Here is a 15,872-nt window from a genome sequence, read left to right on the forward strand (position 1 = left end):
CGGCGGTTGGACACCTGTCAGAGCGCCGCCATGCACGCGGTTTCCAAAGCAACCGTGGGCGACTTGAGGCCTCGACCCGGAAGTAGACGTCCCACCCGGGGGCGGGCCAGAAAGGCGAAGATGACTTCCGGGTCGCGGCGGCGCGGGCGCTCACGTGGGGTGGCTTGGCCTGCGGGTGGACCAGGTGAGTTTGGGTGGCGCGGGCGAGCTGCTTAGTGGGTCCTGCATGGTGAGGAAGAGGAAGAACAAAGATAAGACACTTCCAAACCTGCCCGCAGCCCTCGATTTCTTCCCAAAGTCCTCCCGTCTTGAAGTAGGCCTGGGGATGACCCTAGCTAGCAGTCTGCGGTTCGTGAGAACAATGCACGCTACTCTGAGTTCGAATCCGTGTTTTGCCCCTTGCTTACTTTGAGACCTAGTGATTTAACGTCTCCGAGGCCTATGATGTTTGGGGCGGGCACACCAACTCTGCCTGAGGCTACTGCGGGAATTTCAAAGCGCTTTAAGAGCCGGCGTACTGGCCCACGTCTAGAATTCCAGCATGCGGGCTGCTGAGGCTGGAGGATCACAAGTTGTAGACCAGCCCGGTGTAGCCAAGTTTATCTAAAACATTGCTTTTGAAGAAAGCATGTGTTCCTAAGTGGTGCAGTGTAGATTTGTTTCTACTTCTGGCGAGAGTGGATGCCCGTTAACAGTTACAGTACTGGAGAGGAGGATGTTAAAAGTGCTGAGGAGCAGAGCAAAAGTGGATTAAGCTGATTCCTGGGACTTTTTTCTTCCAGTCTTCTCTCTTGACCACTACCCCCAATCCTGTAGCATCCTGGTCTTGTTTGACACCGCCCTCTTGGGACATGTGTCTTCCTCTCCCGTGTGAACCCCCTTCCTTCTCCTGTCCTCTAAAAGTCGATATGTCTTGAGGCCCAATCTGTCCCCTGCTTAATTACCATCCCTGCAGTCCTGTTCTTGTCATCCATGTTGGCCAGAGTCACACCTTTGCCTCAGACCTGTACAAAAACCCGTTCCGTGGAACTATCAACGCTTCTGTCTGAGGCAGCTGGCTGCTGGATCACCCTCCACTTTAGTCTAAAGGGTTGACACCATCATCCTTCTATTGCTCAAGCTCGAGAACCATGTTCAGACATTTTCTTGACAACTGGACACTGTCGTGGTTAGTTGGATGTCAGCTTGACACAAGCTATCGTCATTTGGGGAGAGGGACTCGGAGTTGAGGAAATACCTCCATGAGGTTGATCTATAGGCAAGTCTTTGGGGGCATTTTCTTGATTAAATAATTGATGTGGGAAGGTCCAGCCTACTGTGGGTGATGCCACTCCTGGGAGGTGGTCTTGAGTTGTCTGAGAAAGTAGGCTGATTTAGCTACGAGGAGCAAACCAGTAAGCAGTGTTCCTCCATGGCATCTGTATAGTTCTTTCCTTTGGTTCCTGCCGTGACTTCCTGCTCTGACTCCCCTCGGTGATGGACTGTTACATAAAAGTGTAAGATGACCTAAACCCTCTCCACAAGTTGCTGTTGGTCGCGTGTTTTATCACAGCAGTTGAAGCCCTAACTGATAAAATAAGCATGTTATGTGACCTTCCTAACCCTAAACTTAACAAGCTATATTGCAGCCAGGCAGTGGTGGCACACACCTTTAATCCCAGCACTCAGAAGGCAGAGGCAGGTGGATCTCTGTGAGTTCGAGGCTAACCTGGTCTACAGAGTGAGTTCCAGGACAGGCTCCAAAGCTACAGAGAAACCCTGTCTCGAAAAAAACCCAAACAAACAAAAAACAAGCTATCTTGCTGCTTTTGGTCCTTGCTGGAGGGAGAGAGGGTTGAGTTAGCTTCCTATGCACCCCTAGCTGGCCTAGCACATATTTTGTAGACCTAGCTGGCTTCTGACTTTCCTGGCTCTGCCTCTACCTTCCCAAACTTTCCAAGCTCTGGATTGCATACTTGTTGTCACGCTTGGCCTTCCCTTCCTCTTATCACCTGTCTTTTCCCCACCTGCCTGCTTTTGATGACCGGTGTTGATCTCATTCATCTCTGAATCATTAGCGATCCTGTAGTAAGTTTTGACAACCTACTCTGGGCCGGGCACTGAGCAGCTCCAGGAATACATTAGGTGATAGGGTAGATAGGAATGAATGCATGGCTTTAGATATTACCAGAAATGTCCATGTAACCCTAGAGCAAGGTGTGAATGGACGTGAACTATATAGCTCAGGCTTGACCTAGATCATTGAGGCTGCCAGAAATGACCTGAGACCTGTGTGAAGCCTGTGAGCTCAAAGCCAAAGAGTGCTGCAGGATGGAGTCACTCCTGGTCTCCTAATTTTCACCTCCCCCTTAGAATCTTCTGGTGTTTTGTCTCTAGATTCCCTCTAGTCCAGGGAGTAGCAAGAACCAGACTGGTGACTGTGGTGAAAGCCATATAGTGAGGCCTCTAACCGCTTGTCATAAGTACTGCCATTTTCCTGAGGAAAGCTAGGTAATCATGGTTTCTAAGTGTTATTGCCACTCATTAATTCTCAGCAATCACTTTGAAATTGAAGAAGTGAAACAGCCTTGCAGACTGAGGCAGCCCTCAGTTGAGTACCTTCTGGTTCAGCTTTTATCTGGAGGGTAAAACTGAGGTCCAGAGAAGCAAATGCTATCAGACAAGAAGAGGAATACCAGTGTTTCCATTGGACACAAGTGTTTGGAGTCCTGGCTGAGGCTTGTCTCACTGTGTCACATTGTTTAGGTAGCTTGGGATGATAAAAGTTGAGGGACAAGGGATTCATCCCATCTAGTGTTGTAGCACTATTTAGATCAGCCAGAGGAAGGAGTTGACTTAACTTGACCACTTTTTTGGGTCTGATGGGAGTCAATGAGGAAGGCTGCTTCATTTGGTAAAAGGGAAGCTAATGGGGGCCAGCCAAAGGCTTGATCACAGTTGGGTCCTGTAGTGCTGGCTTGGGTAGCCACTTGGTAAAGATCTGTTGAATTTAGGTCTGGTGGTTTCAGGAAGATGGTAGACAAGGTCTCACCGGTGCTCTTTTCTGTAGTTTCTCCAGCACCTCTTCCAAGAATGGATGTGTTATTTTCTCCCAGAAAAGGCAACTGACATTCAGAGAGGTTAAGTGATCAGAGTCAAGTTGAGTGAGTAGTTTGGCTTTGAACGAAGGGCTATCTGGATTTATACTTTCTGTCATTTAAATGTCTTTCCTCCTGTTCCCAGTGAATGGGGACTGTTTTCCCCATCTCCCCACATGTCAAACTCCCCACTCAGAGAAACTCAGAGAACCACAGCCTGGGACTGGGTAAAATGATAAATTGCATTATTTCTGTTTTTCTCCTCAGGAATGGTCACCAAGACTCAGAAAGTAGACCTGAGCCCACGACTCCCAGAGAAGAAGAAAAAGAAGAAGAAGAGAAAGAAGGGGATGGTTGCAGAGGTCACAGAACCAGAGACTCAATACTCAGTCTTAAACAATAACGACTGTTTTGTCGATGTTTTTCCTCCAAGAGCCACACCCCCCTCCAACAATGTGGGTGAAGAACAGGTCCCTGAGCCATCACTGGGCAAGAGGAAGAAGAAGAATAAATTCCCTAGTGCTTCCTTAGAGGAGAACCTGGAGTCTGAGGCCACACAGACAGGACAGAAAAAGTCCCCCAGCCCTAGAAGGCAGGTTCTTGAGCAGTCAGCAGAATGCCTCAGCGGAGAGAAGAAAAAGAAGAGGAGGAAGTCCTTACCACCGGCCACCTCCCAAGGCTCAGTGCTGAAGACCTCTCCAGACCCCAAGCATGCTGAGGAGGTAACCATAGCTGGTAAGAAGGCCAAAAAACACAGGAAGGAAAAAAAGGTTCTGGACATTGAGGCCTGTCCTCCCCAGGACTCTTGGTTCTGTGAGGCTGGGGATGCTCTGTACCTGTGCTCAGGGGAGACAGAGGGTGAGGAGCAGGCGGCCTTGGGGCAGAAAAGGAAGCAGGGGAGTCCCAGAGAGCACAGCACAAAGAAAAAAAAGAAGAAGACCCACCAAGAGGGAGACATCCTCCCGATCCACTCTAAGGTCTCCGGAAAGAACAGTCTGAAGAAAGGAAGTAAGAAGTCACTCAAAAGTGAAGCTTTGGACTACATCCCAATAGACAGCCCAAAGTCCCCTGGGAAGAAGAAAGTGAAATCCAAGAAAAAGGTGGACCAGCCAGACAGTGAAGGGCTGACTGTGAAAAGGAAGAAAAAGAAGAGGAAAGAGAATGGAGTAAAGAAAGACCCCTGGCAGGAGGAAGAAGAGGTAGGATTCCTTGGGACTTGGTAGGGTTGTCATATGAGTACCTGTAGACATGTCAGCATGGGCACTTGTGCATTTAGCTGACGGAACCCCGCAGAGAGAGAGAAAGAGAGAGAGAAAGAGAGAGAGAGAGAGAGAGAGAGAGAGAGAGAAAGTGAATATGTGCTAGAAAAGGATAGGAATTGTCTGTTTTCAAGTACAGTGGGTCCTGGGGCTCCTGCAGCATCACTAGCATCACCATCCATAAATGGAGTGTTTTTACATGAATGTCTTATGGCTTGTGTTCTTTCCACTTGCTGGCTACCTCCAAAACCTGATAGTTTGAGATAGCTTGGTGTCTGCAGCTATAGTCTGTAGGATTACATAGCGTGCCTGATTCTCAGAGCTCCCAACTTCACCCACAAGTCCCGTGGGGAAGCCATCCTGCTTCTCTCTAGCTCACAGACGAGGACAGCATGAGGCTGAAAAATTTGTCTATGGTCACCCAGCTGGGTCCAGGTAGAGTCAGGTCACACACCCAGGCAGTGTTGCTTCTGGTTCAGGAGATCTCTCAGTGTGTCAGGAGATGCCAGTGTGTCCTTTCCGAAAAGGCATTTCCCATTGTCTCAGCAGCCCAGGAAGTGACTGTCTTCGATGGGAGCAAGCCATGGCTTCTCTAGCTCTGCCAGCCATTGCCTGGTGGCCCTCCCTCCTGCAGTTGCTGATGGCCTTTTACTGAGTGAGGAGCACCTTGGGAGACAGGTCCGTCAGGAAGATGTTGCTGACCTGCATCTTTTCCAGATGGGGTTGGGATGACAAGGATAGTTCCATGTTGGGGCCTGCAGGGGGCTTCTGGTTGCTGGCCTTCTCCCAGCTTTGTCTTCATGCATTAGGCTCTCTCTGTTTGACAACACATGGCTTGATTGTGCAAGTCAGAAGACAATTTGAGAAGACCATTCTCTCCTTCATTATGTGGGTTCTGGGTAAACTTAGATCAATCCGGCATGCTCCTCTTTATTCAAAACCTCAGAGCTAGGGAGATGGTTAGTGGCTAAGAGTGCTTGCTCTGTAACCACTGGGACCTGAGTTCAAATTCCCAGTAGCCACCTAAAAGCTGTACGTGGCAGTATATGCCTGTGATCTCAGCGCTGGTGGGAAGGGAGGTTCCAAGAGCTAATTTCTGGTTCTTTGAGAGACCCCGTATCAAGGCAGTGATAAGAGAATGACAGAAGACAATGCTGATTGCCTCCAACTGAATGTACCCATGGACATGCAACACACAAACTTCAGGGTTAGGGAACCCACAGGTTTAAAGCTAGTTCCGTTTAATTTTAGGACCACTTTCCCTAAGGAGATCAGGGAAAGGTATCACCTCTGCCTCACATCTTCCAGACAGCCCACAAAGTTTCCTGAGTCACACAGGCCAGGCCAGTAGTAATAGTGTAAGGAGGGGTAAAGAAAGTGCACACACGCGCGTGCACACACATACACACACACACACACACACACACACACCCAGTCATCTCATATACACATACGTGACAGTGGGGCCATGTACAGCATTCTAAAGAAAGAAGGCAAAAGCTGTTGGCAGTTGTCATTCGTGGTAGACCAGGTACTGCCCCTGGCCTGACTTGCAGTTAGAGGATACCCCTAGGACTTGGATAAAAATGGTTGGGGAGACCCCTGCTGGGCCATCAGCAGGCCAAGGGTAACTCAGTTGCACACCAGCCTTGAATCAGGAGACCTGAGTTGGAGTCAGCCTGTCACTGAGCCGCAGGATGTAAATCCCTTTACCTCTCTGAGCCTCTGCTCCTTTGTCTGTCATCTGACTTCATGGCACCATTTGCTGGGGAGATGCATGAAAGGGAAAGTGGGCAAGGCTTTGTTGACTGAGGTTGTCTTGGTGGCAGACGCTAGTGCTGCTGTGCTTTCTCCTCTTTCCTAGATCATGTGACTTTACTCAGAGGGCTGCTGGGGCTTCCCTGAGTTAATATCTGCCTTTCCTGCAGGAGTCGGACACAGACCTAGAGGTGGTACTGGAAAAGAAAGGCAACATGGATGAGGCCTGCATAGATCAGGTATGGCCCAGCCAGTCCCGTGGCCTCCCCCTTACCCCTGTCACCCCCTAGGAACCCTCAGCACACATCAGGTACAAGTTCTTGGGCTCAGAGGGACTAGGATCTCTGAAGGCCTCTTGGCCAATTCCATGGCACACCTCTAGGGGCAGGTGAACTCATACCCTCCTGTACCTCTAGCCAGGGGATCCCAAAACTGCTGTGACTATTTCTGAGGGTCCTGATAGGCCCTCCCATGTAACCCATTGCAGGCTGTCGGGAAGATGGGGGTCCTATGACCCTGTCTGTAACTAGAGCAGATACGTGCACCCAGCCACACCCATGGGTTGTCTCCATGAATTAATTCAGGAACTTGAGAAAGAGACAGCTTAGAAAGTAGTTTCCACTCTGTCACGTGCAGATTCCTGTATGAGATTTAGACTTTGTGGAGACGGGAGGTTTTTATGTCCCTTGACTCTTTGACCTTTGGCCTAGCAGGATTGAGGAGCTGTGGGGGCCTGGTGTTAGTCTCTGGCTCACTGACTGCTGACCCTTCTCTTCTGTGGATCAGCATGGATCCTTACAGGCAGCTGTGGAGACCAAGGGGAGGGTATGCTGGAAGGAGACAGCTGGTCCCCATGGTGCCTGCTGAGGCAGTACTGTGTCAGATTGGCTAATCCTGCCTCACAGGTTCTCATCTCCACCTTAGGAAAGAAAGGAAGATGGAGGCTGTGTTTAGAAGTGGGTGAGGTCTGAGGAGAGCCACCCAGAAGAGATGGTGATGAGCCAAACCTGCTGTAGTCGGGGAACTGCACTTGGAACAGAGTGATGCTTGCTGTATCTAAGGGGAGGATGAGAGAAGGGATGCTGCTGGAGCATCTCTCCAGGGCAGGCCTGAACCACTGGCCTCCAGGCAGTTCGTAACCTCACTGCAGGGCCAGGGATGCTATAGTGGCCCAGGACACCATGCAGAGGGCCTGACCTTGGGCTCTCAATTCTTCCAGGCCCTGTCCCTTGGCTGCTTTTGGGTATCCTTAGTTCCCTAAGACAGCTAAATGCTGAGCAGCCCCAGCCACCCAGCACTGTGCAGAGCTCTTGGACTTGGTAGTTCTCTGTGCCTACTAAATGTAGTCCCTGAGGCTTTCAGGGTGGCCCTTGAGTCTCTTGTTTTCCCCATAAATACTGAAAGTTGGTTGTGTGTGAAATGGGAAGATAGCACATTTCTGAGAGGACGACAGCTGGAGCTCTCACATGCGCGAGCTCCTAAGCGCTTCCAGTTTCTCTTGCACTCTGTGACTGAGACAGGGGAGTCATGGAGTTCTATCTACTCACCACTCTGTCTTGGTGATCACTCACCTGTTACCTCTTCCCTGGTTTTCTCCTTTACAGCAGCTCTTGTACATTTTATGTTTAGAATTGTATGAAAGGTCCCTTCATTTCAAAGTCCTGAAGGAGAATAAGTTAGATCTAAATCCTTGGCAAGGTGCCGGCAGAGACCCTGAGCTGGCCTAGCCCGAGAGTGCCCAGTTCTCTGCTACAGATGCTGCTGTTTCTTCCCCGACCACAAGCTTCTGGAGCTTTTCCACTTCTGCAGATGAATAATCCAGTGATCAGAAAGGTTAGGTGAGGTTTGCAAGGCTGCACAGCTGGTTAGCAGCATTGCTGGTATTCCAGCTCATGTCTGCCTTGTTTCTAGAAAGCAGTGCTTTCCTTGTGGAAGTTGATTTCAGTATACACAATATGTATGCACAAGACAGGGCCTAGGCATTGCAGTGTGGACAGGTTTCAAAACATATCACTATTATAGAATGTTCTCCTGGTAAAGGTGGATGACTCTGTTACAAAAAAATCACTTCTCAAGAAATTATGCCCAAGACAAGTGTTTCAGGTCCGGGTACCAACTATTAACCAGTGTGTCCTTATGCTTAGTAGCAGAGTGAAGCTCTTGAACTGCCACCCCACACCCCTGCCCTACCTCTGTGCAGCATTAAGATTCTGGGTCTCATCGCCCTCTTTTGTCCTGCACAGGTGAGGCGGAAGGCCTTACAAGAGGAGATTGATCGTGAGTCGGGCAAGACAGAGGCTTCAGAACCCAAGAAGTGGACGGTAGGTTTGCTGTGGGGGAATTGACATCTAGAACCTAAGGTGCCCAGGCACAGAATTGGTCTGAGCCAGCTTCACTTCCTCTGAAGGTGCTGGTCTCTCTGCTAGGGAGCTCGCCGCTGAGATGTGCCACCTACGCTTCCTGTCCTGTTGTAGATGATGGGATGACAAAGGGCTCTTTGTAGCTGTGAGAAGTGCCCATGGAGGGTGCTCGGAGCATGCAGGAGATATGGAAGTGGGGGCCAGGCCTCTAAGACTCAAGACCCTTAAGTCTTTCCAAGATTTGGAAAATGTCCAAACCCTCTCTGAGAAAGTAGGGCAGGTGGGAGGAAATTTGAGGGCCATGGGCACATAGGTTGTTGGGCCTGACCATAGCATCACATTTCTGCCTTCGGTCAGCTGCCGAACCTCAGTGCCTAGCTGGCATCCACCCTGTGCTGGGTGTGCAGGTACACAGGACCCTCATCATCAGCCTGTCTAGCGCAGTGGGTCTCAACCTATGACAGGTCACAGTCCCCTTGAGAGTCAAATGACTGTTTCACAGGACCATTGGAAAACAGATATTTATATTACAGTTCTTTTTAGTTTTTCTAGACAGGGTTTCTCTGTTTAACAGCCCTGGTTGTCCTGAAACTCACTTTATAGACTAGACTGACCTCAAACTCACAGAGATCCACCTGCCTCTGCCTCCCGAGTGCTGGGATTAAAGGTGTGTGCCACCACTGCTGGCCGTATTACAATTCTTAACAGAAGCAAAATTACAGTTATGAAATAGCAACAAAAATAATTTTATGGTTGGGGTGATCACAACATGAGGAACTGTGTTAAAGGACCACAACATTAGGAAGGTTGAGAACCATGGTCTAGGCCTGGAGGGGGTGAGTGTGGAGGGTTTGTATGGTGTCCTAGATAGATGATTAGGAGGAAGGCTTCTGGGAGCAGGTGACACTTGTCCTACGACCCGGAGTGTGGTGGTACCTGTCCCTAGCGTGCAGGGCCCAAAAGTGGGAGTGGACTTAGACTGGTGACAGGTAGCAGAACTAGCTACTGTGTCACTCTAGTTCACTCCAGGACCATGGGGACATTTTTACTGGGCAGTGACCCAAGGGAGCCACTGTGGAGTTTAGGCACAGAAAGTTTTGTGATGTGTTTGGGAGGTGTGGCCATGGACTTGGTACTCAGTGAATTTGGGAGGAGAGAGAGAAGGGGACCACACCTGGGGGTAGGGCCAGGCGGCCTGCTCTGTCCTTAGCCTCCTGCCTCCTGGATGCAAGGCCTGAGACCAGTTAAAGACTGCCACTCTCTAGTCTAGTATCTTCTCCTTGGAGAACCTTAGTTTCCACTTCTATTAAATGGGCTCCTATTATGGCCTCAGGGGATGGGCAGAGGGGATGGAGTAGGTCTTTTTGTTTGCTAAGATAGGGTCTCATGTAGCCTCATACAAAGACTGTATAGGCAAGTATGAACTTGAACTCCTCGTCTTCCTGCCTGTACCTCCCAAATGCATGCATACTAGGCCTGGTTTATACACTGCCAGAGATAGAACCCAGGGCTTTATACTCGCTAGGCAGATACTTTACCAACTGAGCCACATCTCTAGCCCTGGAGTTTTGTTGTGTGTCTTCTTCCTCTCTCACCTCTTAAGTTGAGCAGAGCTGATGGGACAGCAAATGGAATAAACAGAACAAGGGACATGGTCATATCACTCAACAGTGTTCCAGGCACCATTCTCGTAATCTGGCTGCCAGAGCATGGGTCCTGGGGCCAGCCAGGGGCATTCTGGGTGTCCTTGGTCATCTGCTTGTGGAAATTCCATTGCACTGATGGGGATTCCAGACTGGCAGAACCAGCAGTCCTAGAAGAGCCAGCTTGCCAGGCCCAGTCAGCCCTGGGTTAGATCTAACTGGTATCACAGGCAGCGTCTTCCTTAGAAACTGCAGTCTAGGAAGCCACACTTACATGGGTCACATGAGGCTGAGAGAATGTCACCAGTTCATCTAGGACAGCTGTAGTGATATCTGTTCTGATTGTCCTCCAACACCAACCTAGAAATGAGTGCTAGGTTGGCATTTGGCTCTTGGGCCGTGTGGAGGTCAACAGTCAGGTGGTGAGAAGTCCTTCACCTACGATATGGTGAAAATTGTGTGCTGCGGCTTTGGCATAAGGCCTGACTCTGCTCTCTGGTGCTGGTGTGAGGGTGTTAGCCCATTAGAAGAGGGCTTTGAGGCTTAGGGAGAGTGATTGTGACTGGATCACACAGGTGGGGCTTCGTCCCACGCTGTTGGGGACCTGGGCTTCCTGCCCATCTTGCAGACCTGAGGTGGAGTGGGTCTTAGAGAGCGCTCATGTTTTCTAGCACAAGGGCCTTCTGTGTACCGGTGGGTCCTGACCTCACTCTTGTCTAGAGTACCTGGCTGGTGGGTGTCGTGGTGTGGGGCAGCTTTGCTGTGTTGAGACTGAGGGAAGGGTGATGTTGTGCTCTGTGCTACTAGGTGGGGAAAGGGGTGAGGGAGGTGACTTGGTGCTTAAAGCACTTGCCACTCAAGCAAGCATGAGGATCTAAGTTTGAATCCCCAGAAGTCCCATGAAAGCCAGACACACAGCACAAGTGTCTGTAATGTCAGCACTCCTGTGAGGTGCTGGGAGTCTGTTGTATGACACTGATCTATGGATGTACAACCAAACATCTGCTTACCCCAGGTAGGGAGCCAGTGTCAGACCAAAGGAATGATACCACCACAGCTGAATAAACTAGTTTATTGGAGTTGCAGGGGTATGGGTGAGTATGCAGGAGTATAGAAGAATATGAATAGCTGAAGGGTGGCTGCATTGCCAAAAGTCCCCCTCAGCATGAGTGACAGCTCATGAAAGCTGAAACTCTGGAGCACCGCACACAACTTGCAGGCTGCTCAGCTGGTCTGCAGTCCTTCCTGCTCATGTGACCTTGAGGAGGAAGGGGCCTTGTGATCTGCTAAGTTCCAGGGACTGTCTGAGACTTATGAGTTTACTTCCTGGGTCTTAATAAGCTTCCCTCTCAGAATGGATACTTAAAATCAGAGGATCACTTCACAATATAGGCTATACAGGAGGATCTCTGGAAGCTCAGGGCCAGCCAAGCATATGCAGCAGAAAAATCAGTAATAGAGATTTTGTCTCAAATAAGGTAGAAGACAAGGACCAACCTGAGATTGTCCTCTGACCTTCACATGTGTGCATATACATTGTGTATGAACACACACACAAAACACAAGGTGGGCTGTGGAAAGGTTGGGAAGTGTTAGAGTCAGGTGAGGTGTGCTTGTGTTTTGAGGTATTGTGTGTGATATATGAAGTGAGGTGAAGTTTCTCGCTGTCACCATGTGTTGGGAAAAAGAGTAGAACTCAAATTAGCTTGGTGTGCAGTGTTGCCCTTGTGAGAAGCCAGTGGTGCTCTCGGGCTGGTCATTCTCTAGTTGGGAGTCATCGTGACACATCACTCCCATTAAGCGTTAGGACTCATTAGGATGGATGAAACAGTCCATTGCTTGGCTGAGGGTGAGGAGGTGTTTGTCTTCAAGGTCAATGACAGCCTTTACTCTCTACTCAGGGAACCCAGTTTGGCCAGTGGGACACTGCTAGCTTTGAAAATGAAGAGCAGAAGCTGAAATTCCTGAAGCTTATGGGTGGCTTTAAGCATCTGTCCCCATCATTCAGTCGCCCTCCCAGCATGAGTAACAGACACAACATGGCCCTGGACAAGAAGTCTTCAGACACACTCCAGCAGAATCTGCAGCAGGACTATGACCGGGCCATGAGCTGGAAGTACAGCCGTGGGGCTGGCCTGGGCTTCTCCTCTGAGGCTCGCAAGATCTTCTACATTGACCGGAACGCCTCCAGGTCTATCAAGTTGCAAGATTAAACTTTATTGCCCTGTCCCTAAAACTACATTTCTTAATCAGTTTTCCATCTGCCAAGCTGGCTTGAATCAGTCACCTGCATATATTGAGGACCACTCGTGATGAGTTTTGGACGAGCAGGTGGAAGCTGCTTGTGTCAGGAACCAGTTCCAGTGGCTAAACCTCCTATTTTCTGTTCTAAACCTTCCACCTCCTCGGGTGAAAGTGTTTTAAGTAATAGTAACTAGCAGTTGTTGGCATGTGCAGGCCCTGACTAAAATGTTTTCCTTGCATTGATGTATTTAAACCTAATTATGGAATGGGCGCTATTCTCATCACCTCCTAAGTTCAGGGATAAAGTAATAGAATGCCCAGGGTCACCTCCGCTAAGTGCCATCAAGAGTACATCACGCAGCGTCACTCAGTGATCAGGGAATGGAGAAAGCAAGTGTTGTGCCATGTCTTCCATGGAGACCAGCAAATTTGTTTCTCCTCTGTGGAGATAGACCTCTGAGCTGGAGGCTTTCCAGCTGTCGTCCTTCTGTCTGAGTGCAGTGCTTGGATTTGATGTTTCTGCGTGTGGATTGAATGTCAAACAAGGCATTTTGGACAGCAGGTAACCTGCATGTGGACCCATGTGAGATCCTCAACAGTGTGTTCACACAACCTTAGACCACCTGTGCGAAGTCAAATGTAAGGACGAACAGGAAGAAAGGTGCTTCATCTGCTGCCGGCACCATCCCCACCCTGAACTGCACAGCAAGCTTCAGACGGCCACACAACGGGACTTTCTTCTACCAGCCCTTGCAGTCTGACATTGAGATTCACATAAGGACATTTTCCTGTCTCTTGGTGTGGCACTTCACACAGATACCCCATTGCAGGACTGCTCTTGTCCAGGCAGAAGTCCTAGCAGGGGTGGAGAGTGGAGGGATTGATGCTGCACTCAGCCAGGACCTCTGTTCTTCCGGCTCCATCCTCAGTGGTTGTGTAATTGAGCTGGCGGGAAGATGGCAGAGGCAGTTCCAGGCTGCCCCACGGTATTTTGGAGTTTCAAGAAAATCATTTTTACGGCCAAAGAAACTTCAGCAGCCTCTTAGGAAACCTTCATGGCTTCATTCAGTTCTGTGTGGATGGTCCTGTATCAGCCCCTTTGGTAAGGGAGATGCCCCTCAGGCCAGCCACAGAGGGTGAGGTGTTCCATACTGCCACATGGGCAGCAGTGGAGAGACCACCTGAAGCAGCTGCCTCTCCCCTCCCTGTCCGGACCTGTTGGCATGGGCCATGACACATCCTACAGGTGTGTCTGTTAGCAAAGACCTGTTTAGGCCACTCCCTCAGATGAACTTGGTCTTTCATAGATTCAACTGCAAGGTACAAGAAAGAAGAGCCCTTCATTCTCAGAGGACAGAATTCTGTTTAAGTCAACCTCTAGTGGTTCTCAACCTGTGGGCCATGACCTCTACATGGGCCTCATGTTTACATTACAAATCCTAACACCAACATCACAGTTATGAAGTAGCAACAAAATAACCTTATGGTTGGGGGTCACCACAACATGAGGAACTGTATTAAAGGATCACAGCCTGACAGAGGTTGAGAACCACAGCTCCAGACCAATCTGGCCTTGATCAGTACTGGGAACTAGCTGTGCCACTCCAGTAGGTCACACTCCAGTGTGAGCGTGCCTTAGCGCATCAGAATCTCTGGGTGGAAGAGGGTAGATGGGTTGTCATCTCATGCCACATACACCTTGGTAACTGTCATCCAGGTGTAAGGCCAGATCATTTCCTTACCTGTTACACATGTCTCGGTGCTGAAGGACTGACTCGGGTGCTCCTTTTGCTCACCCTTCTCTAGAGAGAATTGGAGTCTGTAAGCAAAGAAGGCTGTGGGCCTCCTCAGGAGTCTAGCCTTGTCTCTGCCACTCACAGTGTGGGCACTGAATGGCTGTGCTTCTGTTACCTAGGCTCCTGTCCTACCAGTAGTGACTTGAGCCATCCCCACCCCTCCCCCCTTCCATGTCTTGTACCTTCTCCAGAACTTGAGTCTTCTGCATAATGTCCCATGTGAATGTGGGAGATCAGTGACCCAGCACAGGCCTTGAACTTGGCTTTTCTCAGGCATTACTCACAGTTACTGGTACTCTATAGCAATATCCTTGTCCTTTGTCACCTGCCAACGGTCACCCAGATATCAGGCCCTAACCTGAGCTACCTTTCCACACCCTGACTGACCTGTGTTTAGACTGTGTTTTAGACACAGTTGCTGCCTAAAGGAGGGTGTGCAGTAGGTTCTGCAAGCTTCATACTATTCAGGTTGTGACAGGCAGAACACCCTGTATGTCCTTCCCCCGTCCCAGTACCCTTGGCAGAAGGGAGTTAAGATTTCTAGTCAGATGAATTTGAAATAAGATTTGGATTACCTGAGTAGGCTCCTCACAAAATCCCTTAACTGGAAGGTGACAGGGTTCATGTGGAAGAGACGTGGAAGCCATGGACAGTCACTTGGGAAGGAACCCAAGCCACGAACACGGGTGCCTTTAGGAGCTGTGTAAACTTCCACCAGAGCGCTCACAAAGCAACTCAGTCTTGCTGAAACCTTGAACTAGCCAGAGGACCAATAATTGTCAGATGGTAAAAACCACAAGAAGCTACTCTGCATGTAATTTGTTAAAGTAGCAATAACCAGGAACTTCGGACATGGAAATGTCCCTGTTTTCCATTTCCTATGAATCTCATGGTATGTCCTTCCTAATGGGAGTAGATGCCATCCCATGGAGATGGGCTTTCAGAAACCAGCCTGCCACTAACAGGAGGGAAGCTGCTCCAGCCCACTTCTGCCCAGATCAGCAACAGGATTCAGAGGCTCTGTGGTGTGTGTGCCTAATGCAGGGCTAAGCTGGGGTTAACACAGGAGCACTGGGCATTTTCTGGGCCAATGTTGGGAGCTGATGCCGTCCAACACGGGCAGCTTTGAGGCAGATACCACGGTGCGTTCTGGGTTTGTTCACAGCACAAGAAACAGCCTTCAGCGTCTGATTTTTATTTTTGAGACTGACTCATTTATCCCATATTGACCTCTAACTGAGGTCCCTGAACTCTTGATCTTCCTGTCTCTACCTCCTGAGTGCTAGGATTATAGGCCTGTACCACCACATTCCGGCTATCTGGGGCTTGTGCACACCTGGCCAGCGTCCCACCAGCTGTTGACCAGCTGAGCCACGTCCTCAGCCTCATCTGATACTTTGTTTAGTTGGTTAGTTTTGTTTTTTTTTTAAGACAGTTTTCTCAATTCCTTGGGGGTGGTGGGGGCTGTCATCAGTTAGGCCCCAAATTTACAATAGTAACTCTGACTTCATAACAAATAAGCATATGAGTTTATATATAAATGATTTTTAATTTGTACTTTTTTAAAGTTAGTCATGTATAATGTTTTAGAGTAAAAATTAATAAAATCCATGCCTAAAGCATAAATAGTTTTGAGTGTGTGTATTTTGCCCAGGTTAGCTCCTGGCAATCCTGCCTCAACTTCCTAAGTAGCTGGGACTTGGAGTATGTGCCACCGTGGCAAGCAGGCTAGCCT

General features: G+C 49.4%; 1 protein-coding gene across 3 annotated transcripts; it reads left to right on the plus strand.

Annotated features, from left to right (window-relative positions):
• Positions 1 to 15: 15 nt before the first annotated feature.
• Positions 16 to 15,763, plus strand: Knop1 (lysine rich nucleolar protein 1). Of its 3 annotated transcripts, none has more exons than XM_048460258.3 (5): positions 16 to 184; positions 3,345 to 4,276; positions 6,265 to 6,333; positions 8,338 to 8,415; positions 11,999 to 15,763. In XM_048460258.3, exons 1-5 carry the CDS (start codon positions 31 to 33, stop codon positions 12,308 to 12,310), a joined length of 1,545 nt encoding a protein of 514 aa, XP_048316215.3. In that variant the 5' UTR covers positions 16 to 30; the 3' UTR covers positions 12,311 to 15,763. The 3 variants fall into 3 exon arrangements, with proteins under 3 accessions (XP_048316215.3, XP_087764656.1, XP_087764657.1); XM_087908530.1 differs by having other exon boundaries at positions 6,268 to 6,333; XM_087908531.1 differs by lacking the exon at positions 6,265 to 6,333.
• The last annotated feature ends 109 nt before the right edge of the window (positions 15,764 to 15,872 follow it).

Source organism: Myodes glareolus, chromosome 7, assembly GCF_982192425.1.
Source record: "Myodes glareolus chromosome 7, mMyoGla1.1, whole genome shotgun sequence".
Lineage (NCBI taxonomy): Eukaryota > Metazoa > Chordata > Mammalia > Rodentia > Cricetidae > Myodes > Myodes glareolus.

What these genes read in the sequence shown, in the direction of transcription:
- Knop1 (XM_048460258.3), top strand. Translation starts at nt 31, where the DNA reads ATGCACGCGGTTTCCAAAGCAACCGTGGGCGACTTGAGGCCTCGACCC. An exon ending in ATGAGGCCTGCATAGATCAG is followed by an intron (nt 6,334 to 8,337) that starts GTATGGCCCAGC and finishes TGTCCTGCACAG; the next exon opens with GTGAGGCGGAAGGCCTTACA. An exon ending in CAGAACCCAAGAAGTGGACG is followed by an intron (nt 8,416 to 11,998) that starts GTAGGTTTGCTG and finishes CTCTCTACTCAG; the next exon opens with GGAACCCAGTTTGGCCAGTG.